Below are 19,890 nucleotides of genomic sequence, written 5' to 3'. Positions count from 1 at the left end.
CTTTACAATGAAACAGTCTTCTTTCAAAATCCCACTTGTACTTTAGAGAAACACACCGTGGTTCCTAATGAGGTAATAAAGTCAGAAAACAGGCAACAGAAGTGAACTTGGCTGAAACCACCACCCGACTCCCCAAACATGGACCAACTACGGGCCCCCATTGGGTGGGGGCACCTCCCCGCCTCACTCTCGCCTCTGGGACCATGGGCTCTGCTGAGCCAAGTCGTGAGCGGGTTTGCAGGCATATCTGGATTTATCCTGTGTCCTGCCTCCTCTAGAGTCATAGCAGTGGGAGGTGATGTTTCCTTCCATTTTCAGCTGTTCATTCATTTACTAGACATCCAGTGATCTTGGCACCCTCAGGCGCTAACCATGCAGGGAGATAGGCTTGCTTCCAAGGACCCCTTCACTCCAAGGGACGGGGCATCCTCCTCCATCATCAGTCAGAACTCTGTTTAGGAGGCACTGCCGTCACCTGTGGGACAGCGTGCAGAGCCCACCCCCCTCAGGTGTCTAGAGTCCAGGCAGGGTGGGAAACTGGAGTCTGTTACAGTCTCGCTGGAGCCCCACAGGAGCTCTGAGGCTGGGCTACTTACTCATTCCACAGCTGAGCAAACTGAGGTTCAAAAAGATGAAGTGTCTCTGTTTATGGAGTGAGTTGGAGGCAAGCAGTTGTTCTTGGCCCCAGGGCCTCGTAGCCCCGTGGGAAGCTGGAGTGAGACCCAGAGCAGGGGGCCCTGAGGCCTGCCATCTTCATCTTTATTCTGAATTCATTCTCCGAGGAGCAATCTGTTCTCTGGTCTCAACAGTTCAAGTTCAGTCTTTCTGTGTGCACTGCTGGGGGTGGAGTGTCAACCAATCTGACTTCACCTGGCACACCCCTGTCCCCAGCCTGTTCCCTTCGATGCCTCAGGGGAACCCAGATTGCCTTGCCAGCGTTTTTCCTGCACATGGGGCTGCTTGTCTGCCTGCGGCTCGTGCGCAGGCTGGGGATGCTCCGGAGGGGCTGGTGGCTCCCAGCCTGATGTCTGCAGTTCTGTGATCCCTGTAGTGCACTGGTCACTCAGGCCTGGTCCGAGTGTGGCCACAGGGAAGGGTGCATCGTCTGTACCTCTTCTGTCCCCACCCGCTTGGCTGTGCCCGCCAGCCTGGAGGGTGCCCTCGGCTGGACCTTGGAGCTGTAGGCCGATGCCCACAGAGCCCAGGGCGGGGAGAACCAGACAGCGCCTGCAGGATTCCCGGCACTCCACCTGCCGCTCCCCTCCGCCTCCCCTCCATTCCTCCTCCGCTCCCTCTCTACTCCTTCCAAAGGACTTCAGCTCTGCACATGCCTCCATAGAGGACACAGCGCCGGCTGCTCCAGAACTGGCCTGGGATTCATTTGTCTTGTTGGATTCACTCACAAAGGCTGGTACTGAAGGTACTTGGTTCAGGCAAGAGTAGGAGGTCTGGTTCACAACGCTCTCCCCACAGCCGGGTGGCCAGCAGGGGGCTCTCCTGCCCATTGGAAGAGGCGTCCCCTCCTCCAGGCTGATGCAGCCCTGGGGGAGTGAGTCTGGGGGCACGTCAGCCCCTTTCCTGGTGCCCTTGGCTGGACAGCATGCAGTCTGGACACGCGGCAGCTGTGGCCACCCAGCCTCTACTTGCAGCTGTGTTCCCATGAGCAGCCTGCTGGGAACAGCCGCCGCTCACCGCATAACTGCTCTTTTCTATGGAAGATCTTCACTTGCTGCTAATTGTCTATAGACTCTAATCAAGCAGTGATTAAAGAATTTTAGCGCCTTCATTAACTTCACACCCTTCTGCTTCCATATGACAGCTTGCTCATTTCTTCTGAAATAAGTGAGATTCTCTCCCATCCTCCTGCAAAGAGCCTGCTCCTGCTCCTCTAGGTGCCAGTGCCTCATGGACTCAGGCCAGCAAAACATGTGCCTGCTTGCTGACCTTAGATCAGCAGGATCGGCTGAGGAAAGGGTTTCAGATAGTGGCACAGGACACTCCTGAACTTGTCTTTTCCCAGGAACACAGCAAACCCACAACCACATTATGGGACCACCTCCTCAGAGAGGGACCTGAACACTGGATGGACAGAGCCTCCACCACTAAGGCCAGGAGGACAATAGAAAGCACAGGAAACAGAGAGACGGACTCTCCAGGAAACCCCTCCCCAGCCACCACAGTCCAGTCAGAAGGGACCCAACCCCTTGATCCTTGCTCAGGAGAGACCAGCCCCCCAAATACCTGGCTTTGAAAACCAACAGAAAATACCAGGAAAACTATAGAAGCACCTAGAATGGAAAACGTGCTCTCGATGGGCCTGTATGCAAACTCATTCAACCCAGAAACCAGCATAAAAATACCAAACTGAATAGCGCACAGGCCACCGAGTAATGTGGCAGCATCTGCCAAGGGTCAGGAGCCGGGAGGATGACGATGATCCCTGGGCACTGACTCACTAGCCAGAGCCATTTCAGAAATTGCAGGCTACCTTGCTTACGTCACCCAGTGGGTACAATTTTGGAATGTTCCATCTAACTTGTCATATCTTTTTGCCTTTTCATACTGGCAGAAATATCAATAGCCTCAGATATGCAGATGGCACAACCCTTATGGCAGGAAGTGAACAGGAACTAAAAAGTCTCTTGAAGGTGAAAGAGGAGAGTGGAAAAAGCTGGCTTATAACCCAACATTCAAAAAACGAAGATCATGGCATCCGGTCCTGTCACTTTATGGCAAATAGATGGGGAAACAATAGAAACAGTGACAGACTATTTTCTTGGGCTCCAAAATCATTGTGGATGGTGACTTCAGCCATGAAATTAAAAGACGCTTGCTTCTTGGAAAAAAAGCTATGACAAACCTAGATGGTATATTAAAAAGCAGAGATATTACTTTGCCAACAAACGTCCATCTAGTCAAAGCTACGGTTTTTCCAGTAGCCATGTATGGATGTGAGAGTTGGACTATAGAGAAAGCTGGGTGCCAAAGAATTGGTGCTTTTGAACTGTGGTGTTGGAGAAGACTCTTGAGAATCTTGGACTGTAAGACTTGAATCTCCTTGGACTGCAAGGAGATTAAACCAGTCAATCCTAAAGGAAATCAACCCTGAATATTCATTGCAAGGACTGATGCTGAAGCTCCAATACTTTGACTACCTAATGCAAAGGGCTGACTCATTAGAAAAGACCCTCATGTCGGGAAAGACTGAAGGCAGGAGGAGAAGGGGATGACAGAGGATGAGATAGTTGGATAGAATCACCGACTCAATGGACATGAGTTTGAGCAAATTCTGGGAGACAGTGAAGGACAGGGAAACATGGTGTGTTGCAGTTCTGTTAGGCTGCGAAGAGTTGGATGCAACTGAGTGACTGAACAACAAAATCTAACCCGTCAGCGTCAGTGGGCGTACCCTGATGAAGCCCACCCACCTCTGCACCTAGGTGAAGTCTCACCCTGGCTGAGTGAGAACTCTGCCCACCACCGTCCAGCAGCTGCTGTGGCTGGGCCCACACACCAGTGTGCCTAAGCAGTAACTACAGCCCCCTACAACAGGGGGGAACACACTGCCCACAGAGGGGACCCTTGAGTGCCTGGCTCTGGTGACCAGGCAGGCTGGTGCCTCTAGGCCCCACAGGATGTCTCCTAAACAAGGCCACTCCTTTAAGACATGGGGACACAGCTGATTTACTAATACACAGACACAAACATAGAGAATCAGGCAAAATGAGGAGACAGAAGTGTATGTTGCCACTGAAAGAAAAGATAAAGCCTCAGAGAAAGAACTAAACAAAATAGAGATAAGCAATCGATCCATTAAAGAGTTAACAGTAATGGTCATCACGATGCTCACACCAAACCCACAAGAATGGACCCAGTGGACCTGATGGACACATACAGAACAGTCCATCCAAAAGCAGCAGGATACATATTCTTCTCAAGCACACACAGAAGGTTCTCCAGGATAAATCACATCAGTTTACAAACAGTCCTCTGTGAATTTACAAAGACGGAAATCATATCGAGCATCTTCTTGATCACAATTGTGGGAAACCAGAAATCAATCAAAAGAAAAATCGGAGAAAATAAAAGAAATCAAAATTAAAGAACATGAATGGGCCACTGAAAAGAAATATCAAAGAAGAAATTTTAGAAATACCTAGAAACATATGGAAATGGAACCACAATGATCCAAAATCTATGGATCACTGCAAAAGCAGTTCTAAGAGGGAAGTTTATAGTGATAGGAGCCTACTTCAGGAAATGAAAAATCTCAAATAATCAAACCGTACACCTAAACAGAAATGATCAACAGATCAACAGAAAACAACAGAAATGATCAGTGAAATTAAGAGTCGGTTCTTTGAAAAGGTAAATTCTCCAACTTCTAGCTAGGCTTATCAAGAAAAAAAGAGAACTGGTCCAAACAATAACATCAGAAAGGAAAAAAGAAGTTATAACTGACACCACAGAAATATAAAGGATCATAAAGACCACTGAGAACAATCATATGCCAACAATCTGGAAGAAATGAAAAGATTTCTAGAAACATATGTTCCAAGACTGAAGAAAGAGAAAATCTGAACTGACTGATTAAAAGTTAGCAGACACAGTTAGTGATCAAAATTCTCCCAAGGAAAAAAAAATCTCAAAGAAATAATATTAGTTTCACCGATCATTTCTGTTGTTTTCATACTCTCTATTTCATTTATTTCTGCTCTGATATTTATTATTTCCTTCCTTCTATTAACACTCAGTTTTGTTTTTCCTTCTTTTTTTCTAGTTCTTTAGGTGTAAGATTCAATTATTTGAAATTTTTCGTGTTTCCTGAGGTAGGGCTTCACTGACGAATTCCACAAAATATTCAAAGATTTAATATCAAATTGCAGGTTGTTTGTGACAAACATAGGTGCAAAGATCTTTAAAAATGTTAGCAAATCAAATTAAAAAATATACTAAAAGGTTCATACGTTGTGACCACTTATTCCAGGGATGCAAGAATGGCTTAACATCTGCAAATCAGGGTGATAGATACTCTATATTAACAAACTGAAGAATAAAAACCATATATCATCTCAGTAAATATTGGAAAAAATGTTTGAAAAAATTCAATATCTACTTATGATAAAAGCTCTCAACAAAGTGGATACTGAACTAACATAGTAAGAGCTATATATGATAAGCCCACAGCTAACATCAAGAGAACACACTGGTCGTAGCAAACACCCTCTTCCAATAACACAAGAGACGACTCTACACACAGACATCACCACGTGGTCAATACTGCAATCAGACTGATTATATTCTTTAGGGCTGAAGATGGAGAAACTCTATACAGTCAGCAAAATCAAGACCTAGAGTTGGCTCAGATTAATAGCTCCTCACTGCAAAAGTCAGGCTTAAATTGAAGGTCATTCAGGCATGACCTAAATCAAATCCCTTATGACTATTCAGTGGGGCTGATGAACTATGATCTAATCAAGGGATTGGTAGACAGTGTGCCTGAAGAACTATGGATGGAGGTTCATGCTTGTCATGTACAATAACATTGTACATTGTACAGGAGGCAGTGATCTAAACCATTCCAAAGAAAAAGAAATGCAAGAAGGTGAAATGATCATCTACAGAGGCTTTACAAATAGCTGAGGAAAGAAGAGAAGTAAAAGGCAAAGAAAGGATAAAGGGAAAGATATACCTGACTAATATCTGATAGACAGAGTGCCTGATGAACTACGGATGGAGGTTCGTGACACTGTACAGGAGACAGGGAGCAAGACCATCCCCAAGAAAAAGAAATGCAAAAAAAAAAAAAAAAAGGCTGTCTGGGGAGGCCTTACAAATAGCTGTGGAAAAAAGAGAAGCAAATAGCAAAAGAGAAAAGGAAAAATATACCATTCAAATGCAGAGTTCCAAAGAATAGCAAGGAGAGATTAAGAAAGCCTTCCTCAGTGATCAGTACAAAGAAATAGAGGGAAACAATAGAATGGGAAAGACCAGCGATCTCTTCAAGAAAATTAGAGAGACCAAGGGAACATTTCATGCAAAGATGGGCTCAGTAAAATACAGAAATGGTATGGACCTAACAGAAGCAGAAGATATCAAGAAGAGGTGGCAAGAATACACAGGAGAACAGTACAAAAAAGATCTTCATGACCCAGATAATCACGATGGTGTGATTACTCACCTAGAGCCAGACATCCTGGAATGTGAAGTCAAGTGGGCCTTAGGAAGCATCACTACGAACAAAGTTAGTGGAGGTGATAGAATTCCAGTTGAACTATTTCAAATCTTAAAAGATGATGTCTGAAAGTGTTGCATTCAGTATGCCAGGAAATTTGGAAAACTCAGCAGTGGCCACAGGACTGGAAAAGGTCAGTTTTCATTCCAATCCCAATGAAAGGCAATGCCAAAGAATGCTCAAAATACTGCACAATTGCACTCATCTCAAACGCTAGTAAAGTAATGCTCAAAATTCTCCAAGCCAGGCTTCACCAATACGTGAACCGTGAACTCCCTGATGTTCAAGCTGGTTTTAGAAAAGGCAGAGGAACCAGAGATCCAATTGCCAACATCTGCTGGATCATCTAATAAGCAAGAGAGTTCCAGAAAACATCTATTTATGCTTTATTGACTATGCCAAAGCCTTTGACTGTGTGGATCACAATAAACTGTGGAAAATTCTGAAAGAGATGGGAATACCAGACCACCTGACCTGCCTCCTGAGAAATCTGTTGCAGGTCAGGAAGCAACAGTTAGAACTGGACATGGAACAACAGACTGGTTCCAAATAGGAAAAAGAGTATGTCAAGGCTGTGTATTGTCACCCTGCTTATTTAACTTACATGCAGAGTACATCATGAGAAACTCTCGGCTGGATATAGCACAAGCTAGAATCAAGATGGCTGGGAGAAATATCAATAACCTCAGATATGCAGATGACACCACCCTTATGGCAGAAAGTGAAGAAGAACTAAAGAGCCTCTTGATGAAAGTGAAAGAGGAGAGTGAAAAAGTTGGCTTAAAGCTCAACATTCAGAAAGCAAAAATCATGGCATCTGGTCCCATTACTTCATGGGAAATAGATGGGAGTGAAAACAGTGGCAGACTTTATTTTTGGGGGCTCCCAAATCACTGCAGATGGTGACTGCAGCCATGAAATAAAAACACACTTACTCCTTGAAAGAAAAATTATGACCAATCTAGAGAGCGTATTAAAAAGCAGAAATATTACTTTACCAACAAAGGTCTGTCTAGTCAAGGCTATCTAAGGTTTTTATAGTAATCATGTATGGATGTGAGAGTTGGACTATAAAGAAAGCTGAGTGCCGAAGAATTGATGATTTTGAACCGTGGTGTTGGAGAAGACTCTTGAGAGCCACTTGGACTGCAGGAGATCAAACCAGTCCATCCTAAAGGAAATCAGTCCTGAACGTTCATTGGAAGGACTGATGTTGAAGCTGAAACTCCAATACTTTGGCCACCTGATGCAAAGAGCTGACTCATTAGAAAAGACCCTAATGCTGGGAAAGATTGAAGGTGAGAGAACAAAGGGATGACAGAGGATGAGATGGTTGGATGGCATCACTGACTCAATGGACATGAGTTTGAGTAAACTCCAGGAGTTGATAATGGACAGGGAGGCCTGGTGTGTTGCAGTCCATGGGGTCGCAAAGAGTCGGACACAACTGAGCGACTGAACTGACTGACTGACCCAACTGAATACAGAGTTCCAGAGAATAGCAGGGAGAGATAAGAAGGTCTTATATGAACAGTGCAAAGAAATAGAAGAAAAACAATCAAATGGGAAAGATTAGAGATCTGTTCAAGAAAACAGGAAGTATAAAGGGAACATTTCATGCAAGGATGGGCACAACAAAGGACAGAAATGGCAAGGACCTAACGGAAGCAAAAGAGATTAAAAAGAGGTGGCAAGAATACACAGAAGAACTGTACAAGAAAGATCTTAATGACCCATGTTGGTGTGGTCACTCACTTAAAGCCAGACATCCTGGAGTGTTAAGTCAAGTGGGCCTTAGAAAGCATACTATAAACAAAGCTAGTGGAGGTGATGGAATTTCAGCTGAGCTATTTCAAATCCTAAAAGATGATGCTGTCAAAGTGTTGCACTCAATACATCAGCAAATTTGGAAAACTCAGCAGTAGCCACAGGACTGGAAAAGGTAAGTTTCATTCCAATCCCAAAGAAGGGCAATGCCAAAGAATGTTCAAGCTACGGTACAAGTGTGCTCATTTCACATGCTAGTAAGTTTATGCTCAAAATCCTTCAAGCTAGGCATTAGCAGTATGTGAACCAAGAACTTCCAGATGTACAAGCTGGTTTTAGAAAAGGCAGAGGAACCAGAGATCAAATCGCCAACTTTCCTTGGATCGTAGAGAAAGCAAGGGAATTCCAGAAAAGCACCTGCTTCATTGACTACACTAAAGCCTTTGACTGTGTGGATCATAACAAACTGTGGGAAATTCCTACAGAGATGGGAGTACCTGGGAGTACCTGCCTCCTGAGAAATCTGTATGCAGGTCAAGAAGCAACAGCTAGAACCAGACATGGAAAAACTGACTGGTTCAAAATTGGGAAAGGAGTAGCTCAAGGCTGTATATTGTCACCCTGCTTATTTAACTTATATGCAGAGTACATCATGTGAAATGCAGAGCTGGATGAAGCTGGAATCAAGACTGCCAGGAAAAATATCAACCACCTCAGATAGGCAGATGATACCACTCTAAAGGTAGAAAGCAAAGAGGAACTAAAGAGCCTCTTGATGAAAGTGAAAAAGCTGACTTAAAACTCAACATTAAAAAAATCTAAGATCATGGCATCAGGTCACATCACTTCATGGCAAATAGAAGGGGAAAGAGTGGAAGCAGTGACAGATTTTCTTTTCTTGGGCTCCAAAATCACTGCAGATTATGACTGTAGCCATGAAACTGAAAGATGCTTGCTCCTTGGAAGGAAAGCTATGACAAACCTAGACAGTATATTAAAAAGCAGAAACATCACTTTGCTGACAAAGGTCCATATAGTCAAAACATAGTCACGTACAGATGTGAGAGTTGGACCATAAAGAAGGTGATGCTTTTGAATTATAGTACTGGAGAAGACTCTTGACAGTCCCTTGAACTGCAAGGAAATCAAACCAGTCAATTCTAAAGGAAATCAACCCTGTATATTCATTGGAAGGACCAATGCTGAAGCTCCAATATTTTGGTCACCTGATAAGAAGAGTCAACTCAACAGAAAAGACCCTGATGCTGTGAAAGACTGAAGGCAAAAGGAGAAGGGGCCAGCAGAGGATGAGATGGTTAGATACCATCACCAATTCAAAGGACATGAGTTTGAGCAAACTTCAGGAGATAGTGGAGAACAGGGGAGCCTGGTGTGTGGCAGTCCATGGAGTTGCAAAGAGTCAGAAATGACTTAGGACTGAAAAACACCAGAAACAAAACATAATACTCAACAGTGAGAAGCTAAAACCATTTCCTCTAATATCAGGAACAACACAAGGATGCCCACTCTTGCCACTTTTTTTTCAACATAATACTGGAAGTCCTAATCATAGCAATCCAACAAGAAAAAGAGAAATCCGTGCAGGAAAAGAAGTAAAATTGTCACTGTTTGCAGATGACATGATACTATACATAGAAAATCCAGAAGATGCCACAAAGAAACTACTAGAAATCTTCAATGAATTTTATAAAGTTGCAGCATATGATATTAATATATAGAAATCTAGCAACAAACTATCTAAAAGAAAAATGAAGACTACAATCCCATTCACAACTGCATCAAAAAGAATACAATATCTAGGAATAAATTTAACCAAGGAGGTGAAAACAATGAAAACTATAAGACACTGATGAAAGAAACTGAAGAAGACACAATAAATGGAAAGATATTTTGTGCTCAAGGATTAGAACATTGTTAAAATGTTCATACCACCCAAGACAGTCTATAGGTTCAATGCAATCCCTATGAAAATTTCAATAGCATTTTTCATAGAACTAAAACAAATAATTCTAAAATTTGTATGAAATCACAAAAGACATCAAAGATCCAAAGAAACCCTGAGAAAAGAACAAAGCTATATTTCAAAAGATAGAGCTACAGAACACACACATTACGGTGCAGTAGCCAGTTAAACTCATGCTGGCCACCATCCAGGTGACGACCACCATGACCAGCAGACACATTACTGCCAAAATGCTCATTATCCTTTGAAAGATGGATCAGACTCCCTTCTGTCAGCTAAACGAAGATCTCCACCCAAACAGCCATGCTCTGGGGTGAGGCAGAGGGAGTGGGCAGGGGGCTGGGGACCACACTGACCCCGCAAGTCCCAGGGTGGTGGTGGGGGGTCTGGGAGAGAAATAAGTCCCTACATGCTCTGCCCCAAACTTAAGCTCCCTGTGATATGGAGGGTCCTTAGGTGGCTGAGGCCTCCAGAATGTTCTGATGGCTCTCTGGGGTGATACTCCTGGAACTCGTAACCTTCTGGGGTCTGAGGCAGAGCCGCCTTCTTGCGTAGCTGACTGGGGCACAAGAGCAGGGGGTGGGCTGCCACCAGGACCCTCAGCGTCCAGCAGGGGAGGACTGGCTATCTCTGAACAAGGAAATAGCTCCTGAGAGCCTGCATGCCAGGCACCTTGTTGGGGATGCCAAGACAAAACCTCTGGGCTTGTCCTTGAAGAGCTCTCCTGTCCCGTCTCGCGCTCAGGAAGCGACAGGAGCCCCACTGTCTCCCACAGAACAGGCTGCTTCTTCAGAAAAGGGTCTGGCACCCAGTTTTCAAGAATGAGATGACTGCCCCGCCTGCCCTTGTGCTCCGTTCCCAGGCTGAAGCGGAGACCTGGCTGGAAGGGAGCGCCTCTTGTCCAGTGTTGTCCTGAATTTCTTCCTGGAGACTCTAGACAGCACCTACTAACCTGCGTCCCCTCAGGAAGCTGTGTAAAGGGGGAGGGTCCCCAGGCCCTTGGTTGGGTCGGTTGCGGCAAGAACGCAGTTCCCACAGAGCGAGCAGGTAAGCGAGGCGCTCGGGGATTCCCATCCGCCGCCAGAAGAGGGCGCGCGTCGGGACTGGACTCTGAAGAGAAGCCGAGCCTGCATAGCGGACGGACGCAGTCGCCTCCTGGGAATCCTACCTAAGACAGGCAGGCTGCACTGTGAAAGCCTCGCGTGTTCGAGACCCTCAGTGTTCCGCAGCGACACAGGCTGACACTCTGGCCGTTCTGGACCCTGGGAGCTTTCCACCCTGCCACGTTGTTTGCCACATTCACATTCTCCACCTTAAATGTTCATTCAAGTATCTGAACAGCAGTTACTTGACAGCAGCCGGCAAGGTGCTCTTCAGAACGCTCCTGAACGGCGATGTTAAATGGCATATCTTTCAGAAGCTGTCATTTAATAAGAGCAGGTTATCTTAATAGACAAACATTTCACTTCCCAGCAGCGTTCAACTGGCTCGATTTGGTGATGACGAGCAGCTCGTTTTGGGGAGTGGGGCGGCGGGAGGCTGCGTCTGGGCCGTTGGTGGCACCTGCTTCTCCGGTCATCCTCTGCCCCATGGGGCCCACGCACACCTCCTCAGGGGCCTCTGGGGCCCTTTCCTGAGTGATCAGTCGGTGTCAAGTGTCTAGACCACCCTCCTGCTCTCACTGAATGTTGGCGAGGCAGAGACGCGGATAAACCTGCCAACCCGCTCTCCAGGCTTGCCGCATCAGCAGTCCTGAGAGCCCAGAACCTAGTGGGTGATACACTAGAAAACCCCACACGGACACGCTGGTAGGGAGGGGGTAGGTACTGAGAGCTGGGGCCCAACACGTGAATGGCAGCTCACACATTGAGAGGCAGCTGGACTCTGGGAGCCGTGCTCTGCTGTTCAGTCGCTGGGGTGGATCCGGCCGAGGAGTCCTGGAAACAGACAAGAACACAGTGAGTGGACTGCAGGCTCCAGGGGGAGCCTGGCAGCCAGTGAACCCTGTCCCTCCCACAGCAGCTCAGGAAACCGCTCCTGCCCACGTCTGGTTGGACAGCGGATGCAGCATTCAATGTGCAAGATGGGGGGTGGGGGAGAGGGCTGCCTTTATTCTCAGGACTTGCATTAGTTACTCCTGTGTTTGTCCAAAAAAAGCCAGACAAAACTTTTCATGCTTCAAGATGTAAGCTTATTTAAAACCACATCCCTGAGTGCTAAGGAAAACCAGTCTTTCCACAGTGAACACAGCAGCTAGAGCGGACAGGATGTGAAACACGGCATCTCGCCTGACCAGGTGTGCAAAGCCTCAAGGGTCCATTCTGCAAGATGACGGAGGGACGGCCCCTCGCAGGTGATCCCTGCCGAGTGCCAGGCACACGGTGAGCTGCTGAGGGGCTGGCTGAGGCAGAAGGAGCCCGTCCACCTGGTTTGCTACAGCAGCTCCAGGAAACTCAACAGGGGAGGACCCCGGGGGTCAGTCTTGCTTCTCACTGACTCTGGCCCTCTGGACTCCTCTCAGAAGGTTACAATGGCCCAGAGGGTCCAGAGCTGTCTCTTAGCTCCATTTCCTGGTCTCCTGCCAAGGAAGGCAAAACACTCATGAGTTCTGGGGATCAGGGCTGGACATATTTGGGGCTATCATTCCCCTCTACCAACAGGACAAGTGGATTCAGGTGAGGAATGGCGTGCAAGACAAGGAGCATTGAGTTTCCTTCCATAGTGACTGGCAGGACAGAGATGCTGAGTGAACGGAGTAGGGAGTGTGAGACCTGGGGGAGGTCACGGGGCTGGGCACTGGACACAGAGAGTCTGATGTGCTTGGATCCTGAGGATAACACAGCAGGAAGCTGACCAGGGGCTGAGAAGTGGGGGCACGGCCTGGACATGTGCGTTCAGGATCAGCACAGGGTCCCTGAGCCCTGAGCTCTCAGCCTGCGACCCTAGGCATGTTTCACCCTTGGGCCCTGACTTCTGCCCCGACCACAGCTCAGTGACAGGGACAGGGTGCACCCCACTCAGAACAGCTGGGCACCAGACAAAACTGTGAAGCCTGGTCCCCAAGAATCAAGCAGTGAAGATAGGGCCTGGAGGGGTGAGGAAATGGCCACTGAGGGGCCTCACCTTCCAGGTGAGATGGAATATTAGACACAGTAATTCACAGCTGCGAGCAAGGAAATGCTGGCCTCATTCTTTCTCCAGCCATTGGAGGTCAGAGGTGAAGATTCAGCCTCGAGAAAGGGCGGAGGAAGGACAGAGGCTGAGCTGAGACTCTGCCGACCAGCATGCCCCACAGACAGGGAGAAGGATCTGCACAGGTGGGTGTGGACAGCTGCGTGGAGCACATCGAACGGGACTGGGTGAGGGAGCTGGACACCCAGGTTTAGCTTGTTTCTGTAAAAGACACTGTGCTTCCATTGGGAAATTTACATATAGATGATAAAGCCAGTACTTATGGAGTTGGGATTTGAGTTTTTAAAAAATTGTTCAGGTTTTCCATCATTTTATTACCAACAGTGAGTGGTTCCAATACATTTTCAAAGTGAGATACACAGAACGACAGAGTTCAATGATCTGAGGTCTGTTTCAAGATCAAGCTTTGGTTGATGTGACCACATGTTTCCTGGATTCCATACATGCCACCTTTGTGGGGGGCCAGGAGGGGCCAGGAGAGGACTGTGGGGTGACCCTGCTGATCAGCCACGCTGCTGACCAAATCTGGGCACTGTGGCCACAGTGCCATTGGAGGGCCTCAGCTGGATGGCAAGACCCACAAGATGACTGGCTTGGATGGAGCTAGACTCACAACCCAACTCTTATCAGAGGGCTCCTGTGCAAATAAAGCCTCCTGAAACAGCTACCAGCCAACAGGCACCACATGTGAAGCCGCATGACCTGGCGTGGCTGCTGAATCCCACTGTGCCTAGAGGTAGCCTTCCCTGGTGTCTCTCTGCACCTCACTGCTCTCCAGCCACTCCAGCCATGATTCACCCGGAGGAGACAAGCTCAGATGAGGCTGCCTCTGCCTCCCAGCCAGAGGAGAGATAGGCTGGTGTGGCTGAGCTCTGAGCCGCAGAGCTGAACCTACGGACTCAGCCTGTCACTCTGGATGACAGATGCTGGGGGCAGGAGGACAGGGTGCTCACCCAGCATTGGAGCCATGAGGATGCCCTACAGGAGCCACAGGGGAGCAGTGTCAGACCCTCCCTGGACACCTGGCCCTCAGCTGAGATGGACACGACAGAGGCCACAGAGCAAATAAGTGGGGTTTCAGGGCAGACCCTCCATTAGAGCAGGGATGCAGGCATGAGAGGCCACGCCTGTGATAACCTCTTTTCCCAAGGGATGAAGAACATCTGAGGTCGTTCAGTGCAGCCCCATGCCCTCCGTTGTGACCACGTGGAACAGGCTTCCTGCCCGGTCTGGGGCCTGTCTCCTAGCTGAGGGCTGGAGGCTGATTCCGCTTTGATTTTTATAGTTGGACTATAAAGAAAGCTGAGCGCCAAAGAATTGATCTTGTGGTGTGGAGAAGACTCTTGAGAGTCCCTTGGACTGCACGGAGATCCAACCAGTCCATCCTAAAGGAGATCAGTCCTGGGTGTTCATTGGAAGGACTAATGTTGAAGCTGAAACTCCAATACCTCACCTGATGCGAAGAGCTGACTCATTTGAAAAGACCCTGATTGATGCTGGGAAGGATTGAGGGCAGGAGGAGAGGGACGACAGAGGATGAGATGGTTGGATGGCATCACCGACTCGATGGACATGGGTTTTGGTGGACTCCGGGAGTTGGTGATGGACAGGGAGGCTTGGCGTGCTGCGGTTCATGGGGTCGCAAAGAGTCAGACACAACTGAGCGACTGAAGTGAACTGAACTTTTAAATGATTCTGGGCCTGAAGGAATTAGCGAGGGCTTGGTAGGAGTGAGGGAACTGGGCAGGGATGAAGGAAGGAAGGAAACGACTCCAGAGCTTTCAGATAAAAATTATTGGGAACGCAGCTCTGGGACAGGATCTTCCTGCCTCCTGGTGACGCCTAGCCCGCCCTCGCCTAGGCCCCGCCCTCGCCCGCTCCCTCGCCCGCCCCGGCCCCGCCCTCTCTCCCGCCCGCCCCGGCCCCGCCCCGGCCCCGCCTCGGCTCTGGCCCCTCCTTCCCGGCCCCGCCCTGCGCCTGCCTGACCCATCTTGGTAAGGTATCGGCTGAGATGAGGCGGAATCTATTCAGTAGACTCCTAATGACCGCGTGCTGGGACTCAGCCCCGGAGGCTAGCACAGCCCGACCAGGGGAGCCGCCAGCAGGGTGAGGACGTGGGTGGCACAGTCCTCGGGGCCACTAACCACGGGGGGGCCGATCCCAGTGACCCATCTGGCCTCGTTCAGCAGTGGCCCACGGAGCATTTGACAGGAGTCTAGGACGAGCCCAAGAAGGAGTGATTCTAAACTGTCAGGTTGTTATCAGGCGCCGGAGGGCAGGCTGTACCGCGGCGTTTCCCGGGGACCCTGAGCAGTAGCCGGGAACCAGGCCTTTAATTTCCCACTGGGATTAATAAAAGGGAAAACGGTCTGTGGGTGGGTGGACTGCACCCCTGCTAAAAGGGGCTCCAAGTCACTTTTCTTGACGCAGACCAAGACCCTAAGAAGAAACATCTCACTTTCATTTTAGTATGTGTCCAGAAAACACTGTCATCACCCTGAGGAGCTGGGAAATGGGCACATTCACTCATCACTTGCTACCACGCTGGAACACAGGGTGTAAAAGATTCTCAGGAACATGCTTCCCAAATAAAAATTCAGAATAAAACGTTTACAGCCAAACTCTTTGCTTAGTTCCAAGAAGAACAGCCAACAGCCTGCAGGGCCAGGGTGCCCGGAGGCAGGGTCTGGGTGGTGAGCCCAGCCCGGCAGAGCCTGGCCTGGGCTGGCCAAGCTCACACCGGCAGCTAGAGGTCAGAGGCCGAGGATCTGAAGGAAACAGTTTGTCCTGGGAGAAGGAGCCATCGTGCTGTGCCAATGGAACATCCACAGTTCTCTCCATCAGCCCCGGGAAAGCTGGCTGGCCATGCAAGACAGAGACCGATGGGAGGCCAAGCTCACCTCAAGCGGCTCCACTCACACTTCACCTGAAGGGGCCCTGACCGGTCCACAGATTCTCAACGCAGCCCTGAGCCTCTGGCTCCAGGTCCACTCGGGTCCACAGACCCACTTGAGGTCATGTCTGGCCACTGCCGCCCCTGCCTGATCAACAAGATTCTCCTGGCTCCCAGGGTGGAAGGAAGCTGCAATAGAGACCACGAGGTTGCAAGCTCTAAAAGGCCAAAAAGCTGGCCGACCCACTTGAGTGCCATCTGCAGAGGACACACCTCCAGACCCTGCCTTCGTCCCACTGGGCCACAGCTGGGCCAAGAGCTGGATAGGCCTCCCCGGGTCACTCTGAAGGGGAGGGACCCCTTAAGTGGGAAGCTTGGGAACCATTCAGTCAGACGCTGAAAATCGCAAAACGCTAAGGAGCTGGGATGAGGGAGGCGGTTACAGGACTACTTCTGACCTGTTGGATGTCGTAAGGTTTGACTTTGAGTCAACAGGTGGGGCCTTTTTTCCACCAAGAAGCGTCCACCACCCATGACCACTGCCCACGAGCACTGCCATTCATAGCCCTGTGAGTGAGTGTGCGTCGTGTCCAACTCTTTGCAACCAATGGACTGTAGCCCACCAGGCTCCTCTGCTCATGGGATCTCCCAGGCAAGCATACTTGAGTAGGTTGCCATTTCCTCTCCAGAGGATCTTCTGACCCAGGGATGGAACCCCTGCCTCCTGTGTCTCCTGCACTGGCAGGTGATTCTTCACTGCTGAGCCACCAGGGAAGCCCCGCAGCCCTGCCGGCCTGCTCTTAACTCACAACGATCGCACCCCTTCTTCCTCCCAACAGCTGAGCGACAAGGGTCCAGAGATGGGCGCAGCTGCTTCCCTTGACCTCTCACCCCTCCTGATGGCCTCACTGAGGGCCTGAGCCTGGTCACAATGTTTGCTTCCAGTGTAACTGTAGGAACACAGGTCCCAGGACCCGGTCATCTCTGCTGCTGACCCCAACCCCTCAACTCTTAATGGACTGGCCTTTTGTGCAGCGAGCAGAACCAGTCTGGCTCTACTAGTTGGCTGTGAGCGAAGCAAATCCCCCTGACTTCCCTGGTAGATGGAGCTGGTGCCTCGTCCCACACAGAAGGGCTCCATAGACCCACAGTCACAGACAGCACATCAGCCAGGCTCACAACCAGATGCTGAAGACATAGGAGTGCTAGTCCAGGCTTTCTCCTGTGTCAGAGGGCTCGGGGGGCTGGGACCGCACCTTCAGAGGCTGTCTTGGGCCCCTGAGAAGTCCCTCATGTCCACCAGGGCTGTGTAAGTGCTGTGGTTGAGATGGAGACTCACCTCCACTGGGACCTGGGGGCCCTGAGGCTGGGGCCCCAAAAGGCACAGGTGCCTGGCCTTCTCATGCCCGCCCAGGGACTGGGGGAGGAAAGTGAGTGGCACTGAGGAGGGCCCCCAGGTCGCAGGCTGTGGCATTACCTGGGCAGGAGCACTGCGGGACAGGTGTACCAGGTCCCCAATCCTGGCCGCGGCCCGGGGATCGCTGGAGCTGATGAGCACGGGGGCGCTGATCTCCATGGAGCGCCTGTGGCCGCTGGCCTGGGTGGACTTGTGCGTCACGCTGAGCGCCGTGAAGGAGTGCCGCTTCTTGGCGTTCTTCTTGCTGTCCACACGCCGCTGGAAGGCGCTGACTGCCCCCGTGCTGCCTGAAGTGGGACCCAGGGCCACGTTGGCCACTGCGCCGGCCTCAGAGGGCAGGGAGGCAAGGCAGCCGGACGCCGAGGCCAGGCCCAGCTTGTCCATCTCCATCAGCTGCTTGGCGGCATCATTGAGCTAAAGAGAGAGGAAGAGGAGGGTCAGTGAGCAGCAGCCGCAACCCACGTCCAGCCTTCTGCTCACGCCTCAAAGCTGCCAGTGTGTTTGGGGTACTGGAACCTTCCAACAGCACGTGCAATAGGAACAGTGTTGAGGAAACACAGTAAAGGCCAGGATGGCATCTGGGCACTTGATTGAAAACCTGTGTTTTCAGGGGTCTGCTCCCTTTGCCGCACTGTGGCCAAACTGTGCTGCCTGGGAAACACCCAAGGGGTGGGGAGAAGTGCCCCCATGTGCTCCCCACCTCGTGGGCCAGCAGGACACACCACCCCCGTCCATCCCCTGTGCATGCAGCCTCTGCTGCGGCAGAGCCCTGTCCCCACAGTCCAGGGACGTGGGCAGAACAAAGGCCCCCCTGAAACAGGACGCACCTGTATACCAGGTGGGGAGCAGGGCCCAGCAGGAACACAGCAGAGCCCAGGCCTGAGCTCCGGGCCACAGTGGGGCACCGTACCAGGGGCTGGTGCAGAGAAGGGTTGCAAGCCTTTGCTGCTGGATTTGCACAGCGGAAGGAAGGGATGGTGCGTCCACAGGCCAAGCTGACAGATCTCAGGCGCTGGAGTACAGCCACACCGAATGGCTCAGGCACAGGGCTGTCTGCATTTCCACTGCAAACACCCGTCCTTCACGGGGTTGGGGTGGGGTCATACAATTCACTCCAGGCCCCAAAACCTGGGATCTAAATCCAGGATCATTTCCTCTGAAATGCTGCCTTCACTGAGGCTCAGCTGTTTTGCTCTATTTTAAGGTTTTACTCATTTGCTCCCTCTACAGTGCTGAATCCCCTCCCCCTTCTTTGCAGGGGCCCTCTGACCCTGGAGGCCGGCTTCTGTACCCCCTGTTCTGCACCTAACTGCGGGGCCACCCAAAGAGCAGAAGCAGGAAGCATGGGCACCAGAACCTGGTCTAAACTACCCGCCCTGTGCCTCCACGTGGCAGGTTTCTGTATGGAAATAATGGCACTGCCGCCACCGCTGGGCTCAACTCCCCCTTAGCCGCAGAGCAGCAGCCCTGGAGCCCCTCACTCAGTCCCAGGGACCCTGTGGAGTCCGTGTCAGAAACCACAGTTTCAGGACCAGGAAATCCAGGGAAGGACAAGGCAGGTATGTGCACGCCCAGAGCACGTGTGCACACAGCAGGACCAGGTACGCCCTGGCCCCACAGTCACACCAGCCACTCAGCCACACGATCAGCAGCCCACCACATGTCTGCCCCGAGCTGACATGTCCACCACCCTGCCCCCACAAGGAGAGCTGGGCTTCAGGGTGGCCTGAGTGCCTCCACGGGTGCTGAAAGGAGGATGAGCCAATGTCCACTGAAGAAGATAGTCTCCACAAACCGCAGGGAGAGTGATAAACGCTGCTTCCCGGCGGTGAAGCCTCTGCACCCCTCCCACCCCTGCCGCGGGCGAGGGGACCCCGGAGGAGCACCCTCCAGAGGCAGAAAAACAGTTCGGCCTCATCCTGTTCACCGAATCTTTGTTCTATGACAATGGCAGAGGGGTCTGGCCTGAAGGTCATGTGGTGGGGGCGGGGGCGGGGGTGCGGTGAGGAAGGGGTGAGGCTGACAGATCCCTCAGGCCTGTGGGTCTGTGGGCTGCAGAGAGGAGCCTGGATTCATTCTGAGAGTAATGCCCCCCGCCCCAGGGACACAGGCAGGAGTGAGGCCTGAGTCACCTTTGTAGAGATGGTCCGGTCCGTATGTGACAGTGGACCATGGGGAGGTGACAGCGGGTGGAGGGTCGGCTGGGATATGGTGACAGATGGCAGGGCTGCTCCGGGAGGGCTGACACCCAGCACAGCTGAAAACTTTTCCTCTGAAAGTTTCTCTTTACCTTAGCTTTATGCTATCAACTCCAGGTAAAGGCAAAGTTCGAAATGAATGACATGGTTGGGCATAGGGGTCAGTGGACAGAGGGACAAGGGCTGTTCCTGGAGCAGGCAGGG

At 50.5% G+C, this 19,890-nt stretch overlaps 1 protein-coding gene across 3 annotated transcripts in view; it reads right to left on the bottom strand.

Annotated features, from left to right (window-relative positions):
* The window catches only part of SH3RF3 (SH3 domain containing ring finger 3), a 159,966-nt gene that overhangs the window by 37,595 nt on the left and 102,481 nt on the right, over positions 1–19,890 (bottom strand). For all 3 annotated transcript variants that reach the window (XR_006059191.1, XM_027966794.2, XM_060412132.1), the window contains exons 4-5: positions 17,549–17,902; positions 11,850–11,923 (exon numbers count right to left, since the gene is read on the bottom strand). Coding sequence is in view for 2 of the 3 variants with exons in the window: in XM_027966794.2 (XP_027822595.2) it covers positions 11,850–11,923; positions 17,549–17,902 (428 nt within the window). In the remaining variant the exon portion in view is untranslated. The remainder of the gene's footprint in view (positions 1–11,849; positions 11,924–17,548; positions 17,903–19,890) is intronic.

This window comes from Ovis aries, chromosome 3 (genome assembly GCF_016772045.2).
Source record: "Ovis aries strain OAR_USU_Benz2616 breed Rambouillet chromosome 3, ARS-UI_Ramb_v3.0, whole genome shotgun sequence".
Classification (NCBI taxonomy): Eukaryota; Metazoa; Chordata; class Mammalia; order Artiodactyla; family Bovidae; genus Ovis; species Ovis aries.
Note: the sequence above shows the minus strand (reverse complement) of the source record. Positions and strands in the feature narration are given on the sequence as shown.